Below are 20,074 nucleotides of genomic sequence, written 5' to 3' on the forward strand. Positions count from 1 at the left end.
AAGTTGCAAGAGGATCACCCAAGCAGAGCTGCTATATAGCTCCTCCCCTCACATGTCATACCCAGTCATTCTCTTGCAACCCTCAACAAAGAAGGAGGTCGCGAGAGGAGTTGGAGTTTTTACTTAATTATTCTTCAATCAAAAGTTTGTTATTTTAAATGGCACCGGAGTGTGCTGTTTTTTCTATCTCAGGCAGTATTTGGAAGAAGAATCTGCCTGCGTTTTCTATGATCTTAGCAGGCGTAACTAAGATCCACTGGCTGTTCTCGACATTCTGAGGAGTGGGGTAACTTCAGAAAATGGGAATAGCATGCGGGGTCCCCCGCATATGAGGTATGTGCAGTACAATATTTTCTGGGAATGTAATTGACTAAGAAAACACTTCTGTTACCCATATGATGTAAGTACAGCCTTAAATGCAGTAGTAGCGACTGGTATCAGGCTGATAAATGTATGCGCAGTCGAGTTATTTTCTAGGGACTAGAATTTGACTGAGAAAATACTGTTAATACTGAAATAATGCTTAAGCCTTATCTGCAGTGGAAGCGACTGGTAGCAGGCTTAGTGATAACTTTGCATGACATTAAAAAAGTTTGTTTTTAAAACGTTTACTGGCATGTTATTCGTTTTGTGAGGTACTTTGGTGATAAATCCTTTTGGGCATGATTTTTTTCCACATGGCTAACGTATTTTTCTGCATAGAAACCGTTATATCAGGCCTCCCACTGTTGTAATATGAGTGGGAGGGGCCTTTTTTAGCGCCTTGTTGCGCAGTTAAAATTCTAGCTCTGTCTTCCTGCTTCTTCCTCCTTGATCCAGGACGTCTCTAGAGAGCTCAGGGGTCTTCAAAATTCGTTTTTGAGGGAGGTAATCAGTCACAGCAGACCTGTGACAGTGTGTTTGACTGTGATAAAAACGTTAAATCTTAATTTGATATCCGTTTTTGGGTATTGAGGGGTTAATCATCCTTTTGCTAATGGGTGCAATCCTCTGCTAATTAGTACATTTACCGTTAAGATTTGTTAACTATAACTGAATTAGTTCTTTGTTATTCAACTGTGTTTTTAAAAGCGCTGCAGCGTTTTTTATATTGCTTGTAAACTTATTGAAAGTAATTTCCAAGCTTGCTAGCTTCATTGCTAGTCTGTTTAAACATGTCTGAGGAATCTGCTTGTTCATTATGTTCAAAAGCCGATGTGGAGCCCAATAGAAATATGTGTACCAATTGTATTGATATTACTTTAAATTAAAGTCAATCTGTACCGATAAAGAAATTATCACCAGACAACGAGGGGGAAGTTATGCCGTCTAACTCTCCTCACGTGTCAGTACCTTCGTCTCCCACTCGGGAGGTGCGTGAGATTGAGGCGCCAAGTACATCAAGGCCCTTACAAATCACTTTACATGATATGGCTAATGTTATGAAAGAAGTATTATACAATATGCCCGAGTTAAGAGGCAAGCGCGACAGCTCTGGGTTAAGGACAGAGCGCGCCGATGACACAAGAGCCATGTCTGATACTGCGTCACAATTTGCAGAACATGAGGACGGAGAGCTTCATTCTGTGGGTGACGGTTCTGATTCGGGGAGACCGGATTCAGAAATTTCAAATTTTAAATTTAAGCTTGAGAACCTCCGCGTGTTGCTAGGGGAGGTGTTAGCGGCTCTGAATGATTGTGACACGGTGGCAATCCCAGAGAAATTATGTAGGCTGGATAAATACTATGCGGTACCGGTGTGTACTGACGTTTTTCCTATACCAAAAAGGCTTACAGAGATTATTAGCAAGGAGTGGGATAGACCCGGTGTGCCTTTTTCCCCTCCTCCGATATTTAGAAAAATGTTCCCTATAGACGCCACCACACGAGACTTATGGCAGACGGTCCCTAAGGTGGAGGGCCAAGCGTACCACTATCCCGGTGGAGGATAGCTGTGCTTTCTCAGATCCAATGGATAAAAAATTAGAGGGTTACCTTAAGAAAATGTTTGTTCAACAAGGTTTTATATTACAGCCTCTTGCATGCATTGCGCCTGTCACTGCTGCAGCGGCATTCTGGTTTGAGTCTCTGGAAGAGGCGATTCGCACAGCACCATTGGATGAGTCTTTGAGCAAGCTTAGAACCCTTAAGCTGGCTAATGCGTTTGTTTCGGATGCCGTAGTGCATTTAACCAAACTTACGGCTAAGAATTCCGGATTCGCCATACAGGCGCGCAGAGCGCTATGGCTTAAATCCTGGTCAGCAGATGTAACTTCTAAGTCTAAACTTCTGAACATTCCTTTCAAAGGGCAGACCTTATTCGGGCCCGGCTTGAAGGAAATTATTGCTGACATTACTGGAGGTAAGGGCCACACCCTTCCTCAGGACAGGGCCAAATCAAAGGCCAAACAGTCTAATTTTCGTGCCTTTCGTAATTTCAAGGCAGGAGCAGCATCAACTTCCTCCGTTCCAAAACAGGAAGGAACTACTGCTCGTTACAGACAGGGTTGGAAAGGCAACCAGTCATGGAACAAGGGCATGCAGGCCAGAAAGCCTACTTCCGCCCCTAAGACAGCATGAAGACAGGGCCCCCTTTCCGGAGACGGATCTAGTGGGGGGCAGACTTTCTCTCTTTGCCCAGGCTTGGGCAAGAGATGTACAGGATCCCTGGACGTTGGAGATTATATCTCAGGGATATCTTCTGGATTTCAAAACTTCTCCTCCACAAGGGAGGTTTCATCTGTCAAGGTTATCAACAAACCTAGTAAAGAAAAAGGCATTCTACAATGTGTACAAGACCTCTTAGTGATGGGAGTGATCCACCCAGTTCCGCGAACGGAACAAGGGCAAGGGTTTTATTCAAATCTGTTTGTGGTTCCCAAAAAAGAGGGAACCTTCAGACCAACCTTAGACTTAAAAATCTTAAACAAATTCCTAAGGGTTCCATCGTTCAAGATGGAAACCATTCGGACCATCCTACCCATGATCCAAGAGGGTCAATATATGACCACAGTGGACTTAAAGGATGCCTACCTTCACATACCGATTCACAAAGATCATTATCGATACCTAAGGTTTGCCTTTCTAGACAGGCATTACCAGTTTGTAGCTCTTCCCTTCGGGTTAGCTACGGCCCCGAGAATTTTTACAAAGGTTCTGGGCTCACTTCTGGCGGTACTAAGACCACGAGGCATAGCGGTGGCTCCGTACCTAGACGACATTCTGATACAAGCGTCAAGTTTTCAAAATGCAAAGTCTCATACAGAGATAGTTCTAGCATTTCTGAGGTCAAATGGGTGGAAAGTGAACGTGGAAAAGATTTCTCTGTTACCACTCACAAGGGTTCCTTTTCTAGGGACTCTTATAGATTCTGTAGAGATGAATATTTACCTGACGGAGTCCAGGTTATCAAAGATTCTCAATGCTTGCCGTGTCCTTCACTCCATTCCAAGCCCATCAGTAGCTCAGTGCATGGAGGTAATCGGCTTAATGGTCGCGGCAATGGACATAGTGCCATTTGCGCGCCTACATCTCAGACCGCTGCAACTATGCATGCTAAGTCAATGGAACGGGGATTACTCAGATCTGTCCCCTTTGCTAAATCTGGACGAGGAGACCAGAGATTCTCTTCTCTGGTGGTTGTCACGGGTTCATCTGTCCAAAGGAATGACCTTTCGCAGACCAGATTGGACGATTGTAACAACAGATGCCAGCCTACTAGGCTGGGGAGCAGTCTGGAACTCCCTGAAGGCTCAGGGATCGTGGACTCAGAAGGAGAAACTCCTCCCGATAAACATTCTAGAATTAAGAGCAATATTCAATGCTCTTCTAGCTTGGCCTCAGTTAGCAACACTGAGGTTCATCAGATTTCAGTCGGACAACATCACGACTGTGGCTTACATCAATCATCAAGGGGGAACCAGGAGTTCCCTAGCAATGTTGGAAGTCTCGAAGATAATTCGCTGGGCAGAGTCTCACTCTTGCCACCTGTCAGCGATCTACATCCCAGGCGTGGAGAACTGGGAGGCGGATTTTCTAAGTCGCCAGACTTTTCATCCGGGGGAGTGGGAACTTCACCCGGAGGTATTTGCTCAACTGATTAGTCGTTGGGGCAAACCAGATCTGGATCTCATGGCATCTCGCCAGAACGCCAAGCTTCCTTGTTACGGATCCAGGTCCAGGGACCCGGGAGCGGTGCTGGTAGATGCACTAGCAGCCCCTTGGGTTTTCAACATAGCTTATGTGTTTCCACCTTTTCCGTTGCTACCTCGACTGATTGCCAGGATCAAACAGGAGAGAGCATCAGTGATTCTGATAGCGCCTGCGTGGCCACGCAGGACCTGGTATGCAGACCTAGTGGACATGTCGTCCTGTCCACCATGGTCTCTGCCTCTGAGGCAGGACCTTCTAATTCAGGGTCCTTTCATCCATCCAAACCTAATTTCTCTGAGGCTGACTGCATGGAGATTGAACGCTTGATTCTATCGAAGCGTGGTTTCTCGGAGTCGGTTATTGATACATTAATACAGGCTCGGAAACCTGTGACCAGAAAAATTTACCATAAGATATGGCGTAAATATTTATATTGGTGTGAATCCAAGAGTTACTCATGGAGTAAGGTTAGGATTCCTAGGATATTGTCTTTTCTACAAGAGGGTTTAGAAAAGGGTTTATCCGCTAGTTTGCTAAAGGGACAGATTTCTGCTCTGTCTATTCTTTTACACAAGCGTCTGGCAGAGAATCCAGACGTCCAGGCTTTTTGTCAGGCTTTGGCTAGGATTAAGCCTGTGTTTAAAGCTGTTGCTCCTCCGTGGAGCTTAAACTTGGTTCTTAAAGTTCTTCAGGGTGTTCCGTTTGAACCCCTTCATTCCATTGATATTACGCTTTTATCTTGGAAAGTTCTATTTTTGATGGCTATTTCCTCGGCTCGAAGAGTCTCTGAGTTATCTGCCTTACATTGTGATTCTCCTTATCTGATCTTTCATTCAGACAAGGTAGTCCTGCGTACTAAACCTGGGTTTTTACCTAAGGTTGTTTCTAACAGGAATATCAATCAAGAGATTGTTGTTCCATCATTATGTCCTAATCCTTCTTCAAATAAGGAACGTCTTTTGCATAATCTAGACGTGGTCCGTGCCCTGAAGTTCTACTTACAGGCAACTAAAGATTTTCGGCAAACTTCTTCTCTGTTTGTCGTTTACTCTGGACAGAAGAGAGGTCAAAAGGCTTCGGCTACCTCTCTCTCTTTTTGGCTTCGTAGCATAATACGTTTAGCCTATGAGACTGCTGGACAGCAGCCTCCTGAAAGAATTACAGCTCATTCCACTAGAGCTGTGGCTTCCACCTGGGCCTTTAAGAATGAGGCCTCTGTTGGACAGATTTGCAAGGCTGCAACTTGGTCTTCACTTCATACTTTTTCCAAATTTTACAAATTTGACACTTTTGCTTCTTCGGAGGCTGTTTTTGGGAGAAAGGTTCTACAGGCAGTGGTTCCTTCTGTTTAATGTTCCTGCCTTGTCCCTCCCATCATCCGTGTACTTTAGCTTAGGTATTGGTATCCCATAAGTAATGGATGACCCGTGGACTGAACACACTTAACAAGAGAAAACATAATTTATGCTTACCTGATAAATTTATTTCTCTTGTAGTGTGTTCAGTCCACGACCCGCCCTGTCTTTTTTGAGGCAGGTTCTAAATTTTAAATTATAACTCCAGTCACCACTGCACCCTATAGTTTCTCCTTTCTCATCTTGTTTCGGTCGAATGACTGGATATGACATGTGAGGGGAGGAGCTATATAGCAGCTCTGCTTGGGTGATCCTCTTGCAACTTCCTGTTGGGAAGGAGAATATATCCCATAAGTAATGGATGACCCGTGGACTGAACACACTACAAGAGAAATAAATTTATCAGGTAAGCATAAATTATGTTTTTTAACATTGTGTCTTGAAACATTTAGCATGCAGTGTTTCATTTAAAGTAAACTCTGGATTGTCCAACCTAGGGCTAGATAACGAGTGAAGCGATAATGTTTTTTTGTGGCAGTTTGCATACAAGTTAAATATCATTCATATTAGGAGTTGAAAGTAAATGCAAATATGCAAGTGCAAATGTGATTTACGCTAGAATGATTACCGTGACATAAAAGCTCTGCGTAACTGTTGCACGAGACAAAAAAGTTGAACAAAACATATCAAAAATACATTTAGCAATACAGTTACACTATGATAAAAATATTGCAGAACAAATTCTAAAATGTGTGTGTGTGTATGTATATATATATATATATATATATATATGTATATATATATATATATATATATATATATACTGTATTTATATATATATATATATATATATATATATATATATATATATATATATATATATAAATATATATAAAATATGTTTATATGTGTTTACAGATGTATTTATATCTGTGTATATTTATATATCACATATGTATAAATATATAGACATAAATATTAGTGCATTTGCAGTCAAGTAGCTGAAAACATGAAAAATTATATTTATGCAATATTCATATTTAATAAAGTTTTATAGTATGTTTTTACTGTAAATATTGTACATTGCAATGTTCTTCACATAGGTGAATGTGTTCTATCATGTATTGTTAAATAGATATTCCTATATATATCTGTATCTATCTATACCTAAATATAATCGTGTGTGTGTGTGTGTGTGTATATATATATATATATATATATATATATATATACACACACACTGTATATATATATATATATCTATATCTATATATATATATTTATTTATTTATTTAACCAAAATTCGATCAGATATATATTGGAATATAAAAATAGAACATTTTCTGCTTCAAAACATTAATGTAGATATGCATTGCTCTGGTGTGAAAAAGAGACACATACATTACAGTATATCGTATTAAAAAAGCCTCAAAGAATTTGCATGATTTCTCTTCATGACTGTAAGTTTATTGGATGAAATAAAAATATTTTGTTTCTGTTAATATGTTTACTAGCCCTACAATGAAAAAAATTCAAATGCTACCCATTAGTTGGAAAAGGTAATCCCATTCATGCTAGATGAGGAATAGAAATGTTTTAAATGAGTTAATGGGGGGCTGTTATATATTTTAATTACAGATGTAATCTCTGAACTGAGATGTAAAGCTTGCGTCATCACAACTTGACTGCATTACTGTAAGGAAGTGGTAGAGTTCTTAGCATCTCTAAAAAAGTAAAGGCAGCTTAGATACTGGGCAAGGAGTATTATTCACAAAGAGAAGATAAAATAAATGGTAACTGCATAAATGTCCTTGTTTATTATCCAGTCATCATGGTCTATTATAGCTATGTTGTTTTATTTGGCATGCTAATTTATTTGCAGCTGTTTCAGAAGCACAAAGAAGCACATGATGGTGCCAACCAGTTTTCCTCTTCATTCACTAATATAAAGGAGCTGGCTCGCCGCTTTTCTCTAACCTTCGGCATGGACCTTGTGAAATACAGAGAGTCTCTAGCTATGATGCACAAGTATGTTGCATGAAGCTTTTGTTTTCATTGTTTTGGCTAAGATTGTAAATAAGAGCAGGTCAAGTTTTATAAGGTTACATGTTAATCAACACATTTCTTATCTCACACTTTGTAGAATTTATCTCAAACTCCCCTACTATACATAATAAAATGGAGTTAGCCTTTAAATCAAAACAGTAATGGAAATATATATATCTATAATCTTTTAAAAGTTATGTGAAAGAAATACAGTTAGCCAATGCATTATTGTCTTTGTTAAAGGGATAGAAAGCTCAAGGTTGATATGTGCATGCATAAAAGTTATTACTGATTTAGCGGAATATGTACATATGCTACATGTGTTTTTCTATTGGGGTTATAAATATTTTGAGTGTTTTGAGAAAAGCTGGCCACCTTTTAGTTTGTGAGAAAAAACTGAGATCTGTAGTGCGTAAATCTTTACAGTCATTGGGGCCTATTTTTCAAGCCGTCAACTGCAAATACGCTGGAATTCCGCAGCCTGATTCCCCTTATTTATCAAACCCTACAGACCGGCAAAAGTAGAATTTTGTGACGTAACATACGATCCGCCGGTATCAGTCCGACACAGATCGATGCTTACGTCATTACAGATGTTCCGAATGCAAATTCGGCACTATCTGACTACTTTTGAAAGTTAAAGTGAAGGTAAACTTTGCCATGTTCGATAATGTTACATGCTAATACATATAAAATGAAGGGTACTTTAAGTCATCATTTTTTTTATTTTGAAATATTTACCTATTTATCGCCGTTTTTCTATACAATTCTACTCTTTATCTAAACAGCCCGTTGTTTTTTGTTTTTTGTTTTTTTTTGCAGTCCGGTCATGTTGTTGGATTATCCAATAATAGGTCTGGCCGTTAGGCGGCCGTCATTTGACGTCACAACATTTAGAGACGTTCTGCGCATGCGTTGGCTATACTTCTGCTCCCGTCCAAGCCGTGCTCGTTCCGGATTAGCGCATGCGCAATTCATGCGTATAAGTAGAACTCTTCAGAAGGCAGTCTATTTACAAGTAAATTGCAACAGTATCTGTGGCTACAAACGGTTTGTATACATTTCACTCGATTGCTGCTATATCTTCTGTTTGGATCCAAAGTAAGTCTTTATTTTTGCCTAAGGGCAAATAGCGTAGTCATCAGCTTTTCAAGGGAAATAGCGGAGAAAACAGCTTGCAGCGTTTAGACTTCGCTTACAACATAGTAATGAATGAATAGATTTTCATTCATTACTATGTTGCGACTCGGATTGACGCATGCGCTTTAGCTCACAAATTACTTGAGTCACGCAGGCACAATTGGAATGTACCGCGAGTTGTGCGCATGCGCAAGTTGCACCTCAATCGTGAACGCACTTGTCCAATACGTATAGAGCGGGTGGGTCCGCTCTGTACATAATACATTGATAAACCAGGAAATACATGGAGGGAGGAGCTAAGACCGGCTGAAAACGTAGATAAAAACTGTTTGTTATACTTATATATATATATAGTTATTTGTTATAAAAACATAGCAATCTTACTATATAGTACATGGGTAACATAATACAGCTGACAAAAACGCTAAACTTTACCTTCACTTTAACAAATTTCTACCAGGAACACTTGGCACTATTCCCTGGAGGCGGCGGATGCCATAGGAATCAATGGGAGTCTGAAAGCAGCAAAAGCTCATGTTCGCTGCTGCCCGATATCCCATTGATTCCTATAGGAAAATAAAGTTATGTTTACACCTAACACCCTAACATGTACCCCAAGTCTAAACACCCCTAATCTGCTGCCCCCGACATCGCCGCCACCTACATTATGTTATTAACCCCTAATCTGCCCCCCTACACCGCCACCTACATTATGTTATTAACCCCTAATCTGCCGTCCCCAATGTCGCCGCCACTAAATTAAATTTATTAACCCCTAAACCTAAGTCTAACCCTAACACCCCCTAACTTAAATCTAATTTAATTAAATATAAATAAAATTACTATCATTAACTACATTAATCCTATTTAAAACTAAATACTTACCTATAAAATAAACCCTAAGCTAGCTACAATATAACTAATAGTTACATTGTAGCCATCTTTGGGCGCGATCCGATATAGATCGCAGTTTGCGGCGCAAGCGAGGGAACCGGCGTCGCCCGCAGTTTCAGCTCGCAACTCGAGCTATCCCATATAAGTCGCCGTCAGATGCTAACGTGCCGTAAGTCTGACAAACCAGCGATGTCCAGAAATCTGCGTAAGTACAAATTTCTGGCGTCGCCAGTGACTTGCGGCACGTTAGAAACTGCCAGCACCTATAAAACCTGACTAAAGTCTAAAACACCCGCACTGTCTAACACGCCTCCCTAACATAGCCCGACAAGTCTAACACGCCTCCCTAACATAGCCCGCACTGTCTAACCCTCTATCCGCTATCCCCCCTCACTATCCTAACAATAAAAAAGCTATTAACCCCTAAACCGCCGCTCCCGTACCCCGCCGCAACCTAATAAAGTTATTAACCCCTAAATCGCCGCTCCCGTACCGCCAGCTATATTATATCTATAACCCCCTAAAGTGAGCCCCTAACACCGCCGCCATCTATATTAAAATTATTAACCCCCAATGTAAGCCCCTTACACCGCCGCCATCTCTATTAAAATGATTAACCCCTAATTTAATCTACCTACCCCGCCGCCAGCTATATTATCTATGTTAACCCTAAGTATATTATAGTTAATATAGGTATTACATTATATATATTAACTATATTAACCCTAATTATATTAGGGTTAATATTGTTAATATAGTTACTATAGTATTTATATTAACTATATTAACTCTATCTAACCCTAACACCCCTAACTAAATTTATATTAAATTAATCTAATTCATTTATAAACTAAAATATTCCTATTTAAATCTAAATACTTACCTATAAAATAAACCCTAAGATAGCTACAATATAATTAATAATTACATTGTAGCTATGTTAGGGTTAATATTTATTTTACAGGTAAATTGTTTATTATTTTAAGTAGGTATAATAGCTATTAAATAGTTATTAACTATTTAATATCTACCTAGTTAAAATAATTACCCAATTACCTGTAAAATAAATCCTAACCTAAGTTACAAATACACCTACACTATCAATAAATTAAATAAACTACAAACATCTATCTAAAAATACAATTAAATTAACTAAACTAAATTACAAAAACAAACAAACACTAAATTACAAAAAATAAAAAAAGATTACAAGATTTTTAAGCTAATTACACCTATTCTAAGCCCCCTAATAAAATAATAAACCCCCAAAATAAAAAAAATTCCCTGCCCTATTCTAAATTAAACAAATTTCAAAGCTCTTTACCTTACCAGCCCTTAAAAGGGCCTTTTGTGGGGCATGCCCCAAAGAATTCAGCTCTTTTGCATACAAATACAATACCCCCCCCATTACAACCCACCACCCACATACCCCTATTCTAAAACCACCCAAACCCCCCTTAAAAAAGCCTAACACTACCCCCCTGAAGATCTCCCTACCTTGTCTTCACCACACCGGGCCGAACTCCTGATCCGATCCGGGCGATGTCTTCCTCCAAGCGGCAAAGAAGAATTCTTCCTCCGGCGATGTCTTCCTCCAAGCGGCAAAGAAGAATTCTTCCTCCGGCGTCGTCTTCCTCCAAGCGGCAGCAAAGTCTTCATTCTTCTGGCGGCATCTTCAATCTTCTTTCTTCGCTCCGCCGCCGCGGAGCATCCATCCCGGCCGACTACTGAACTTGGAATGAGGTAACTTTAAATGACGTCATCCAAGATGGTGTCCGCCGAATTCCGATTGGCTGATAGGATTCTATCAGCCAATCGGAATTAAGTTAAAAAAATCTGATTGGCTGATTGAATCAGCCAATCAGATTCAAGTTCAATCCGATTGGCTGATCCAATCAGCCAATCAGATTGAGCTCGCATTCTATTGGTTGATCGGAACAGCCAATAGAATGCGAGCTCAATCTGATTGGCTGATTGGATCAGCCAATCGGATTGAACTTGAATCTGATTGGCTGATTCAATCAGCCAATCAGATTTTTCTAACTTAATTCCGATTGGCTGATAGAATCCTATCAGCCAATCGGAATTCGGCGGACGCCATCTTGGATGACGTCATTTAAAGGTACCTCATTCCAAGTTCAGTAGTCGGCCGGGATGGATGCTCCGCGGCGGCGGAGCGAAGAAAGAAGATTGAAGATGCCGCCGGAAGAATGAAGACTTTGCTGCCGCTTGGAGGAAGACGTCGCCGGAGGAAGAATTCTTCTTTGCCGCTTGGAGGAAGACATCGCCGGAGGAAGAATTCTTCTTTGCCGCTTGGAGGAAGACATTGTCCGGATCGGATCAGGAGTTCGGCCCGGTGTGGTGAAGACAAGGTAGGGAGATCTTCAGGGGGGTAGTGTTAGGCTTTTTTAAGGGGGGTTTGGGTGGTTTTAGAATAGGGGTATGTGGGTGGTGGGTTGTAATGGGGGGGGGTATTGTATTTGTATACAAAAGAGCTGAATTCTTTGGGGCATGCCCCACAAAAGGCCCTTTTAAGGGCTGGTAAGGTAAAGAGCTTTGAAATTTGTTTAATTTAGAATAGGGCAGGGAATTTTTTTTATTTTGGGGGTTTATTATTTTATTAGGGGGCTTAGAATAGGTGTAATTAGCTTAAAAATCTTGTAATCTTTTTTTATTTTTTGTAATTTAGTGTTTTTTTTTTTTGTAATTTAGTTTAGTTAATTTAATTGTATTTTTAGATAGATGTTTGTAGTTTATTTAATTTATTGATAGTGTAGGTGTATTTGTAACTTAGGTTAGGATTTATTTTACAGGTAATTGGGTAATTATTTTAACTAGGTAGATATTAAATAGTTAATAACTATTTAATAGCTATTATACCTACTTAAAATAATTAACAATTTACCTGTAAAATAAATATTAACCCTAACATAGCTACAATGTAATTATTAATTATATTGTAGCTATCTTAGGGTTTATTTTATAGGTAAGTATTTAGATTTAAATAGGAATATTTTAGTTTATAAATGAATTAGATTAATTTAATATAAATTTAGTTAGGGGTGTTAGGGTTAGATAGAGTTAATATAGTTAATATAAATACTATAGTAACTATATTAACTATATTAACCCTAATATAATTAGGGTTAATATAGTTAATATATATAATGTAATACCTATATTAACTATAATATACTTAGGGTTAATATAGATAATATAGCTGGCGGCGGGGGTAGGTAGATTAAATAAGGGGTTAATCATTTTAATAGAGATGGCGGCGGTGTAAGGGGCTTACATTAGGGGTTAATAATATTAATATAGCTGGCGGCGGTATAGGGGGATTAGATTAGGGGTTAATCATTTTTATATAGGTGGCGGCGGTGTAAGGGGTCAGATTAGGGGATAGATAAGGTAGATGACAGCGGTGTAAGGGGTTCTAATTAGGGGATAGATAAGGTAGATGGCGGCGGTTTTAGGGGCTCACAGTAGGGGGTTAGTTTATGTAGATGGCGGCGGGGTCCGGGAGCGGCGGTTTAGGGGTTAATAACTTTATTAGGGATTTCGGGGGGGGGGGGATCGCGGTTGACAGGTAGATAGACATTGCGCATGCGTTAGGTGTTAGGTTTATTTTAGCAGATCGCGGTTGACAGGGAGATAGACATTGTGCATGCGTTAGGTGTTAGGTTTATTTTAGCTGCCAGTTTAGGGAGTTACGGGGCTCCAATAGTCAGCGTAAGGCTTCTTACGGCTGCTTTTTGTGGCGAGGTGAAAATGGAGTAAGTTTTCTCCATTTTCGCCACGTAAGTCCTTACGCTGCATATTGGATACCAAACTGCGCGGGTTTGGTATACCTGCCTATAGCCCAAAAAACTACGGGCGACGGCAGAAATATACGCGCGTAACTTCTAGGTTACGCCGTATATAGGATACCAAACCCGCGCAAATATTGGCGTCGCCGGCTTTTGCGGGCGACGATTTTTATCGGATGGACCCCTTAGGGTTTATTTTTATTTTACAGGCAAGTTTGTATTTATTTTAACTAGGTACAATAGTTATTAAATAGTTATTAACTATTTAATAACTACCTAGATAAAATAAATACAAAAGTACCTGTAAAATAAAACCTAACCGAAGTTACAATAACACCTAACACTACACTACAACTAAATACAATTAAATAAATTACATACAATTAACTAAATTATATACAATTATCTAAAGTACAAAAAAACTAACACTAAATTACAGAAAATAATAAACAAATTACAGAAATTTAAACTAATTACACCTAATCTAATAGCCCTATCAAAATAAAAAAGCCCCCCCAAAATAAAAAAAACCCTAGCCTAAACTAAACTACCAATAGCCCTTAAAAGGGCCTTTTGCAGGGCATTGCCCCGAAGTAATCAGCTCTTTTACCTGTAAAAAAAAAATACAACCCCCCCCCCCAACTTTAAAACCCACCCCCACACAAACAACCACACCAAAAAAATACTAACTAAAAAAACCTAAGCAACCCATTGCCCTGAAAAGGGCATTTGGATGGGCATTGCCCATCTGAGCTCGCATTCTATTGGCTGTTCCAATCAGCCAATAGGATTGATGTTGACCTTTCTATCTGTTTAAAATCTGAAAACTTCTAATACATACAGTAAAAGCTAAACTAACCTGTTTCTTGATCACATTTGGGCTAGAAACACAACAAACAGCTGACAATAAACTCATGTAGCTTTTTATTTTTTAAGTTCAGCCACATTTTTAAGACTTTGTTCTGGAAAAATTGCCTAAAATACTATGGGGTCAGTTTTTAAAATACAAAATGGATTTTATTGTTCAGGAACGTAAATATTTGAGAAAATCAGCAACACCTATATAATGTGTCCCTACATATACCTACCACAACTGCATACTTTCATCATATACTCATAGAACAAGCAGGGCCTGGTTGGTTTCTTGCCTTATGCTTTCATGTGTGGACTTTAGCTCTGCATGCGCATGTGAAGAAGGAAAGTTGTGACCCCTGTTACATCATGCTGATCATTGTGTGTCTTATCACTGAACCTTCTTCAGAACTTTCAGCGTCAATTTCTGCTGCTTACCTTCCAGGATATTGTTTGACTACATTGGTGTAATTCATTGTTCGAATACAATACATTTTGTATATGTACTAATTCCGGCACACACATCTCTCCTATATTGCAATTTATTAATATTTTGACACAAAATGATCCTCAGAGACACACATTTGTCCTGACTTTAAAACAGTCTTGCACCTTCTATGGGTGCTCCTAAGTTGTATGTTTGTTGTTATTATGGGCATATATATATACACACACACACACACACATATGTTAACCATAAAAAATGCCTGGCACCTAGATTTTTGGGCTGGCTCCTAGATTTTGAACATATTTGTCAAGCACTGCTCTAAATACCATCTCTGTGAGTGTATTTGCTAGTTTTTTGCAGCATATCCATTTCTTTCAAGTGAGTATTTACATTAAACTCATATGCAATTTTGTTTTGCTATCACATACTGCTGTAATATATTTTAAAGGATATTTAATAAAATATTTCATGCTATCTATTCCATAGCCTTGGTGATTTGTCCACTTTCCCTGTCTATTTCCAAGGACATGCAGTTTTTTTATTTAATTTTATGCTTAGTGCTTTTATGTATACTTCAAATACAATTAAGATACGGTGAGTCCACGGAATCATCAATTACTGTTGGGAATATCACTCCTGACCAGCAAGAGGAGGCAAAGAGCACCAGAGCAAAGCTGTTAAGTATTGCTTCCCATCCCACAACCCGCTGTCATTCTCTTTGCCTTCGGTGCAAGGAGGAAGTGAAGTTCTGGTGTCTGAAAAAGTTTGGATTTATTTCTCTTCAATCAAGATTTTATTATTTTAAAAGCCAGAGTAGGTTTGCTCTGATCTTTTACCTAAGACTGGGTCTAGCCGTACTCCACGTTAGTGTCTTCAGTAGGGCAGTGGTGGCTTTCAAGCAGTTATTAATTTGTGGGTGGGCCTCACTGCTTTTTCTTAACATGTTGCCCTGATATAGAAAGCCAGAGTATGCTTACTCTGTGCTCTCTTCTTACAAAGGCCACTGTGAGGAGTGGCATCCTCTCATACTGGGTGGTCTGTCCTCCTGCCGGACAGCTGGATGTACAGGTTAGTGCCTTTTTGTCTTCTGGGGCTAGGATGCTGGCACTGAAGGGGTTAAGGACCTTCTGTACTAAAGGTGGGACACGGTATCCTTAAGTGTATAAGGGTGGTTTATGGCATTGGGCAGGTTCGTTATATGTGACATGGAGACTTAAGGTTTAACGCCTTCACAGCAAGGAAGGAGGTGTCTTAGTTTCAATTTTATTCTCATGTAATCATGGCTAATACTTTTTCCCTTGACTGCCTTATGCTACATTGCTGGCAGTGGGATCTTGACAGCCACTCTGGTCCTGCACGGACTGTTAGGAGTCTCTTAGAGGCACCACTCTTATGGGGCTTTTCATGTGTTTTCAACACCGACCGCGGGAGCAGAGCTACTTATTGTTTATTTTATTTTATTGAGTGGGCCTCCTTTATTTTACAGCCGACCCTAGTCTGTGTCTCGGCGAAATAAAGCAGGGTGTACATGTGCGCTTCAGTTCCTCGGCCGATGGTATTGTTCCCGCCTCCTTTTTTTCCAAGAGCGGAACGTGGCCATTTTAGATTTCTGTGAGATTTAATGTAGTATACTCTGCCTCGTTCTCCAGCAATAGAGAACGGAGCGGCATTCTGATTTTACAATGTGTGCTCTGACACTTGCACAAGAAACTACATGTATTAACAGGCAGAGAAGACATTGCTGGCAGTGCGGTAGAAACTTTAATTATCAGTTTTATTAAGCCCTATGAGAGTGAAATGCTATATTAATAATGTTAATTCCACTTTAATATTAGTGGTAGACATTAGTTGGTTTTTGGAACAGGGATCTGTTTGCAAGAAATGGCTCTTTAGGACATCATTGTTTGTACAATCATTTAGTCCCTTATATTAAATTATAGAGTTTGTAAATAAAAATATATTTTTATTTGAGCCTCCTGTTCCTCAGGATTTATTTGAAACATTAATTGTTTTTAAAAATTCTGTGCTGTATTTGTTTGCCAGAGCTATTGAATGTAGACATAGCTAGTTGCACTCTGAGCCTCATGTCCCCAAGGATGATGCTGTTCAGACATAGCCACAGCTTTCTCTTTAAAAATGTCCCAAGCCTCATTGGCGTAACATACAGTGCCCTGCGGTTACTCTCAATCTCCTGGAGTGTTTTGCCTACAGATTTTGCAGCTCAGATATCCTCTGCGGTTTTATCAGTTTTTCCTTACCTACAGGGAAAATGCAAGAGGATATTTAAAATTTCAGATAGTAGGGTTTCTGATCCACATTCTGCTACCCAGGTTGCTCTTTCTCCTAAGTCAGGTGAGGAGGATTTGCTGTTAGCTTCGGAGTAAATTTTCAGAATCGGACAGTATAATTCCTTCATCTGAGGCTGAAGTGGTCTACTTCAGATGTATGCTTCCACACCTTGTGTACTGTTAAAGGAGGTTTTAGCTACTTGGACGACATCGATAACCCTGTCGTTGTCAACCTTTGGAAGTTTTGTAGACTTTCTCATTTCTATGATGTTCCTTCTTTTGAGGAAATGTTGTTAGTCATGCTATGGAGGATTTCACTGGTGTAGGAGAAGCTAGGGATACCTTTCTCCCTGTCTCCCATCCTTAAAGGATTTTCCTGTTGCTGACTCCATTAAAAGACACTTAAGTAGAATGTAGCTTTTCTACTATGGCTCTGAGAACATAGATCACTATGGAGGGTAGCTGCTCCTTTGTGGATCCATGGATAAGAAACTGGAGGTTAATAGAGCAATGTTAGTGGTACAGCCTAGGCTTTCTAGTTCTGCAGTTGCTGGTTCTTATTTTATGTTTCCTCTTAATCCAAGTTTCTGGCATTTCTTTTTAGATGAGACCTTGTTAGAACTTGGTCTGGCAGAATTATCCTCTGACTTTACAGGGAAAATACCATCCGTCAAGAGAGTAGACTAAAGGAAAGTTTTCCTTTTCCTATTTCTGCAAGGTCAGTCTGTCTTTGGAAAGCCAGCCAAACATTCTAAGATTCCTCCCAGGGGTAAATTTCTTCTTCTGGAGTATCTCAATCCAGGTATGATGAGAAGCATTCCTTGAACTGGGTTTAGGACCTTTTCTGGGAGTGATTATTCCAGTCCAAGCTGGGAACGGGCTCTAAGTATTTACCTTAAGTTTTTCAGGTTCTGCCCTTCAAAGTAGTATTCATTCTCCTTTGCTGCAAGTGGGCCTGTTCATATCGAACATAGTTATGAAGGATGTGTATTTATTGTTTCCATGATCAGGATCCTCTCAAGTCTCGTTTTGTCTTCTTAGAAAGACTTTTAGGTCTTGGGGTATTGCAAGGGTGCTCTCTGGACAATATATGGTTCAGGTGTCACCCTTCCTTCGAGCAAACTCTCTTTTGGGAGATCTTGTCCAATCCACTTTCCCATGGATGGGAAATTAATCTGGAGCAGAGTTCCCTTGTTCCACCCACAAGGGTAAGGACCTTAATAGATTCTCTATCTAGGAGATGTTTCCATCAGGGGTCAGCTAATCAAGGATTTATTCCTTTTTCTCTCCCTGCTGTCTACTGTCTGGCCAACAGCAAGCTCTAATGGTCCGGTTGATAGCTTAACCAGCTTGTAACCAAAGGGTTGAGGTTTTGAATTTAGCTGCAGTTGATTTTACCTTCTCTTTTATGTGACTCTATGTATGGAGGGAATTGGTCTGATGGTTTCCATGGACATCATCCCCCTTTTTGCTATTTTCCATACAATGGAGATCATTCGGAACTGTCTCAGAAGATAGATCTAGATCAATCATCAAGAGACTTTCTCCCGTGGTGGATTTCAGGAGTATCTGTCTCAGGGTGCGTGCTTCTGGAGACATTCTTGGGTGATGTTCCACGGGCGCCAGCCTGCTGGGCTGAGAAGCAGTTTGGGACTTATTTAAGGCATGGAAGTGTCTGCTTTCCTCTTTAACATTTTGGAGCTGAAAGAGATTTGCAATGTGATTAAACCTCCAGTCTCCTTGGAGGCGTGGGTTCTGGTCCCACCACTCCAGAATCCAGTTAACCTATGCTGGGTATGGACTTTATTTGAACAGCCAATATGATTTAAGTAGCTCTCATCCTATTGGCTGATTTGAAATTTTCAGCCAATAGGAATGCAAGGTACCCCAATATAAAATGGGTACCTTGCATTCAATCTTCATTGTGTGGCAGACACACGCTGGATGTCTGCACGGCTGATGTTCCAGCTCAGCTTCGCACCGCCTTCGCTCTGCACCACCGGGATGCAGAAAGAAAATGACCCCGCGTTGAATGAAGATGGTACTACCTTCACCGCCGAACTTCAGGAATGGTGAGTACCTATGTCGGGGTTAGTGGTTTTTTTTTCTTGGGTGTTTTTTTTTTAATTTTTTTTAATGGGCACTAAAGAGCTGAATGCCCATACAAATGCCCTTTAGGTTTTTAAGTTTTTTTTTAGAGTTAAGTTTATTTTGAATAGATCTTCTGAGGTTGCATTTGGTAGGAAAGTTCTGAAGGCTGCAGTGCCTGTTTGGTACCTTTGCCTGCCTTAACTGTTTTTCCCGTTTTCATGGTGGTCTTTTGGACTTCACAGCTTGAGTATAGGATACCACATGTGATGGCTTGTGAACTCTCACCATTTTGTGAAAGAAAACAAAATTTATATTTACCTGATGATAATTTAATTTCTTTCATGATGATGAGAGTCTACAAGACTTTGTGCCCTTGTTTTTCTTAACAGTTGGCGGCAGTACCATTTTGCACTTCTTTTTTTTTTTAATATTTTTTTTAATTAATTTTAACATTTATCAATCTCGAGATAGACAGCATAAATCAATGGAAAAAATGCATCAGTATATGCATTACAGTACATGCATTATTTAAAAAAAAAGAAACAGATCACAAAACGTTACAATAATGCAATATTGTTGATAAGGCTAACATAATGATTCTCAATTCTTCAGGCTGCATGGGGGGAGGGGAGTCAGTTGCTAATATTAATGCCCCATCACTGAAATAGACATTAAAAAAGCTATTAAAAATCTATCAGTGGATAAGGCACCCGGGCCTGATGCAATCCCTAATAAATTTTATAAAATCTTAGTTCAAAATATTACCCCTTACTTGTAAAATCTTTTTAATTATTTTTATAGTGAAAATAAACCTATCCCTCCTAATTTTTCTGCATTTATGACTACTCTAATTTTAAAACAAAGAAAGGATCCTACAAAAAAAGAATCTTACAGGCCCATAGCACGTCTCAATTCCGATTATAAATTACTCACTTTTATTTTGGCTAGTCGTCTTTAAATTATACTACCAAATATCATCCACAAAGACCAGGCAGGGTTCATGTATAAAAGAAACTCTGC

General features: G+C 39.5%; 1 protein-coding gene across 1 annotated transcript in view; it reads left to right on the top strand.

The window, feature by feature from the left end:
• The window catches only part of LOC128652530 (cohesin subunit SA-2), an 851,571-nt gene that overhangs the window by 482,920 nt on the left and 348,577 nt on the right, over window positions 1–20,074 (top strand). Inside the window, exon 19 of the mRNA XM_053705464.1 lies at window positions 7,369–7,514. Coding sequence (XP_053561439.1) covers window positions 7,369–7,514 — 146 coding nt within the window. The remainder of the gene's footprint in view (window positions 1–7,368; window positions 7,515–20,074) is intronic.

This window comes from Bombina bombina, chromosome 3 (genome assembly GCF_027579735.1).
Source record: "Bombina bombina isolate aBomBom1 chromosome 3, aBomBom1.pri, whole genome shotgun sequence".
NCBI lineage: Eukaryota > Metazoa > Chordata > Amphibia > Anura > Bombinatoridae > Bombina > Bombina bombina.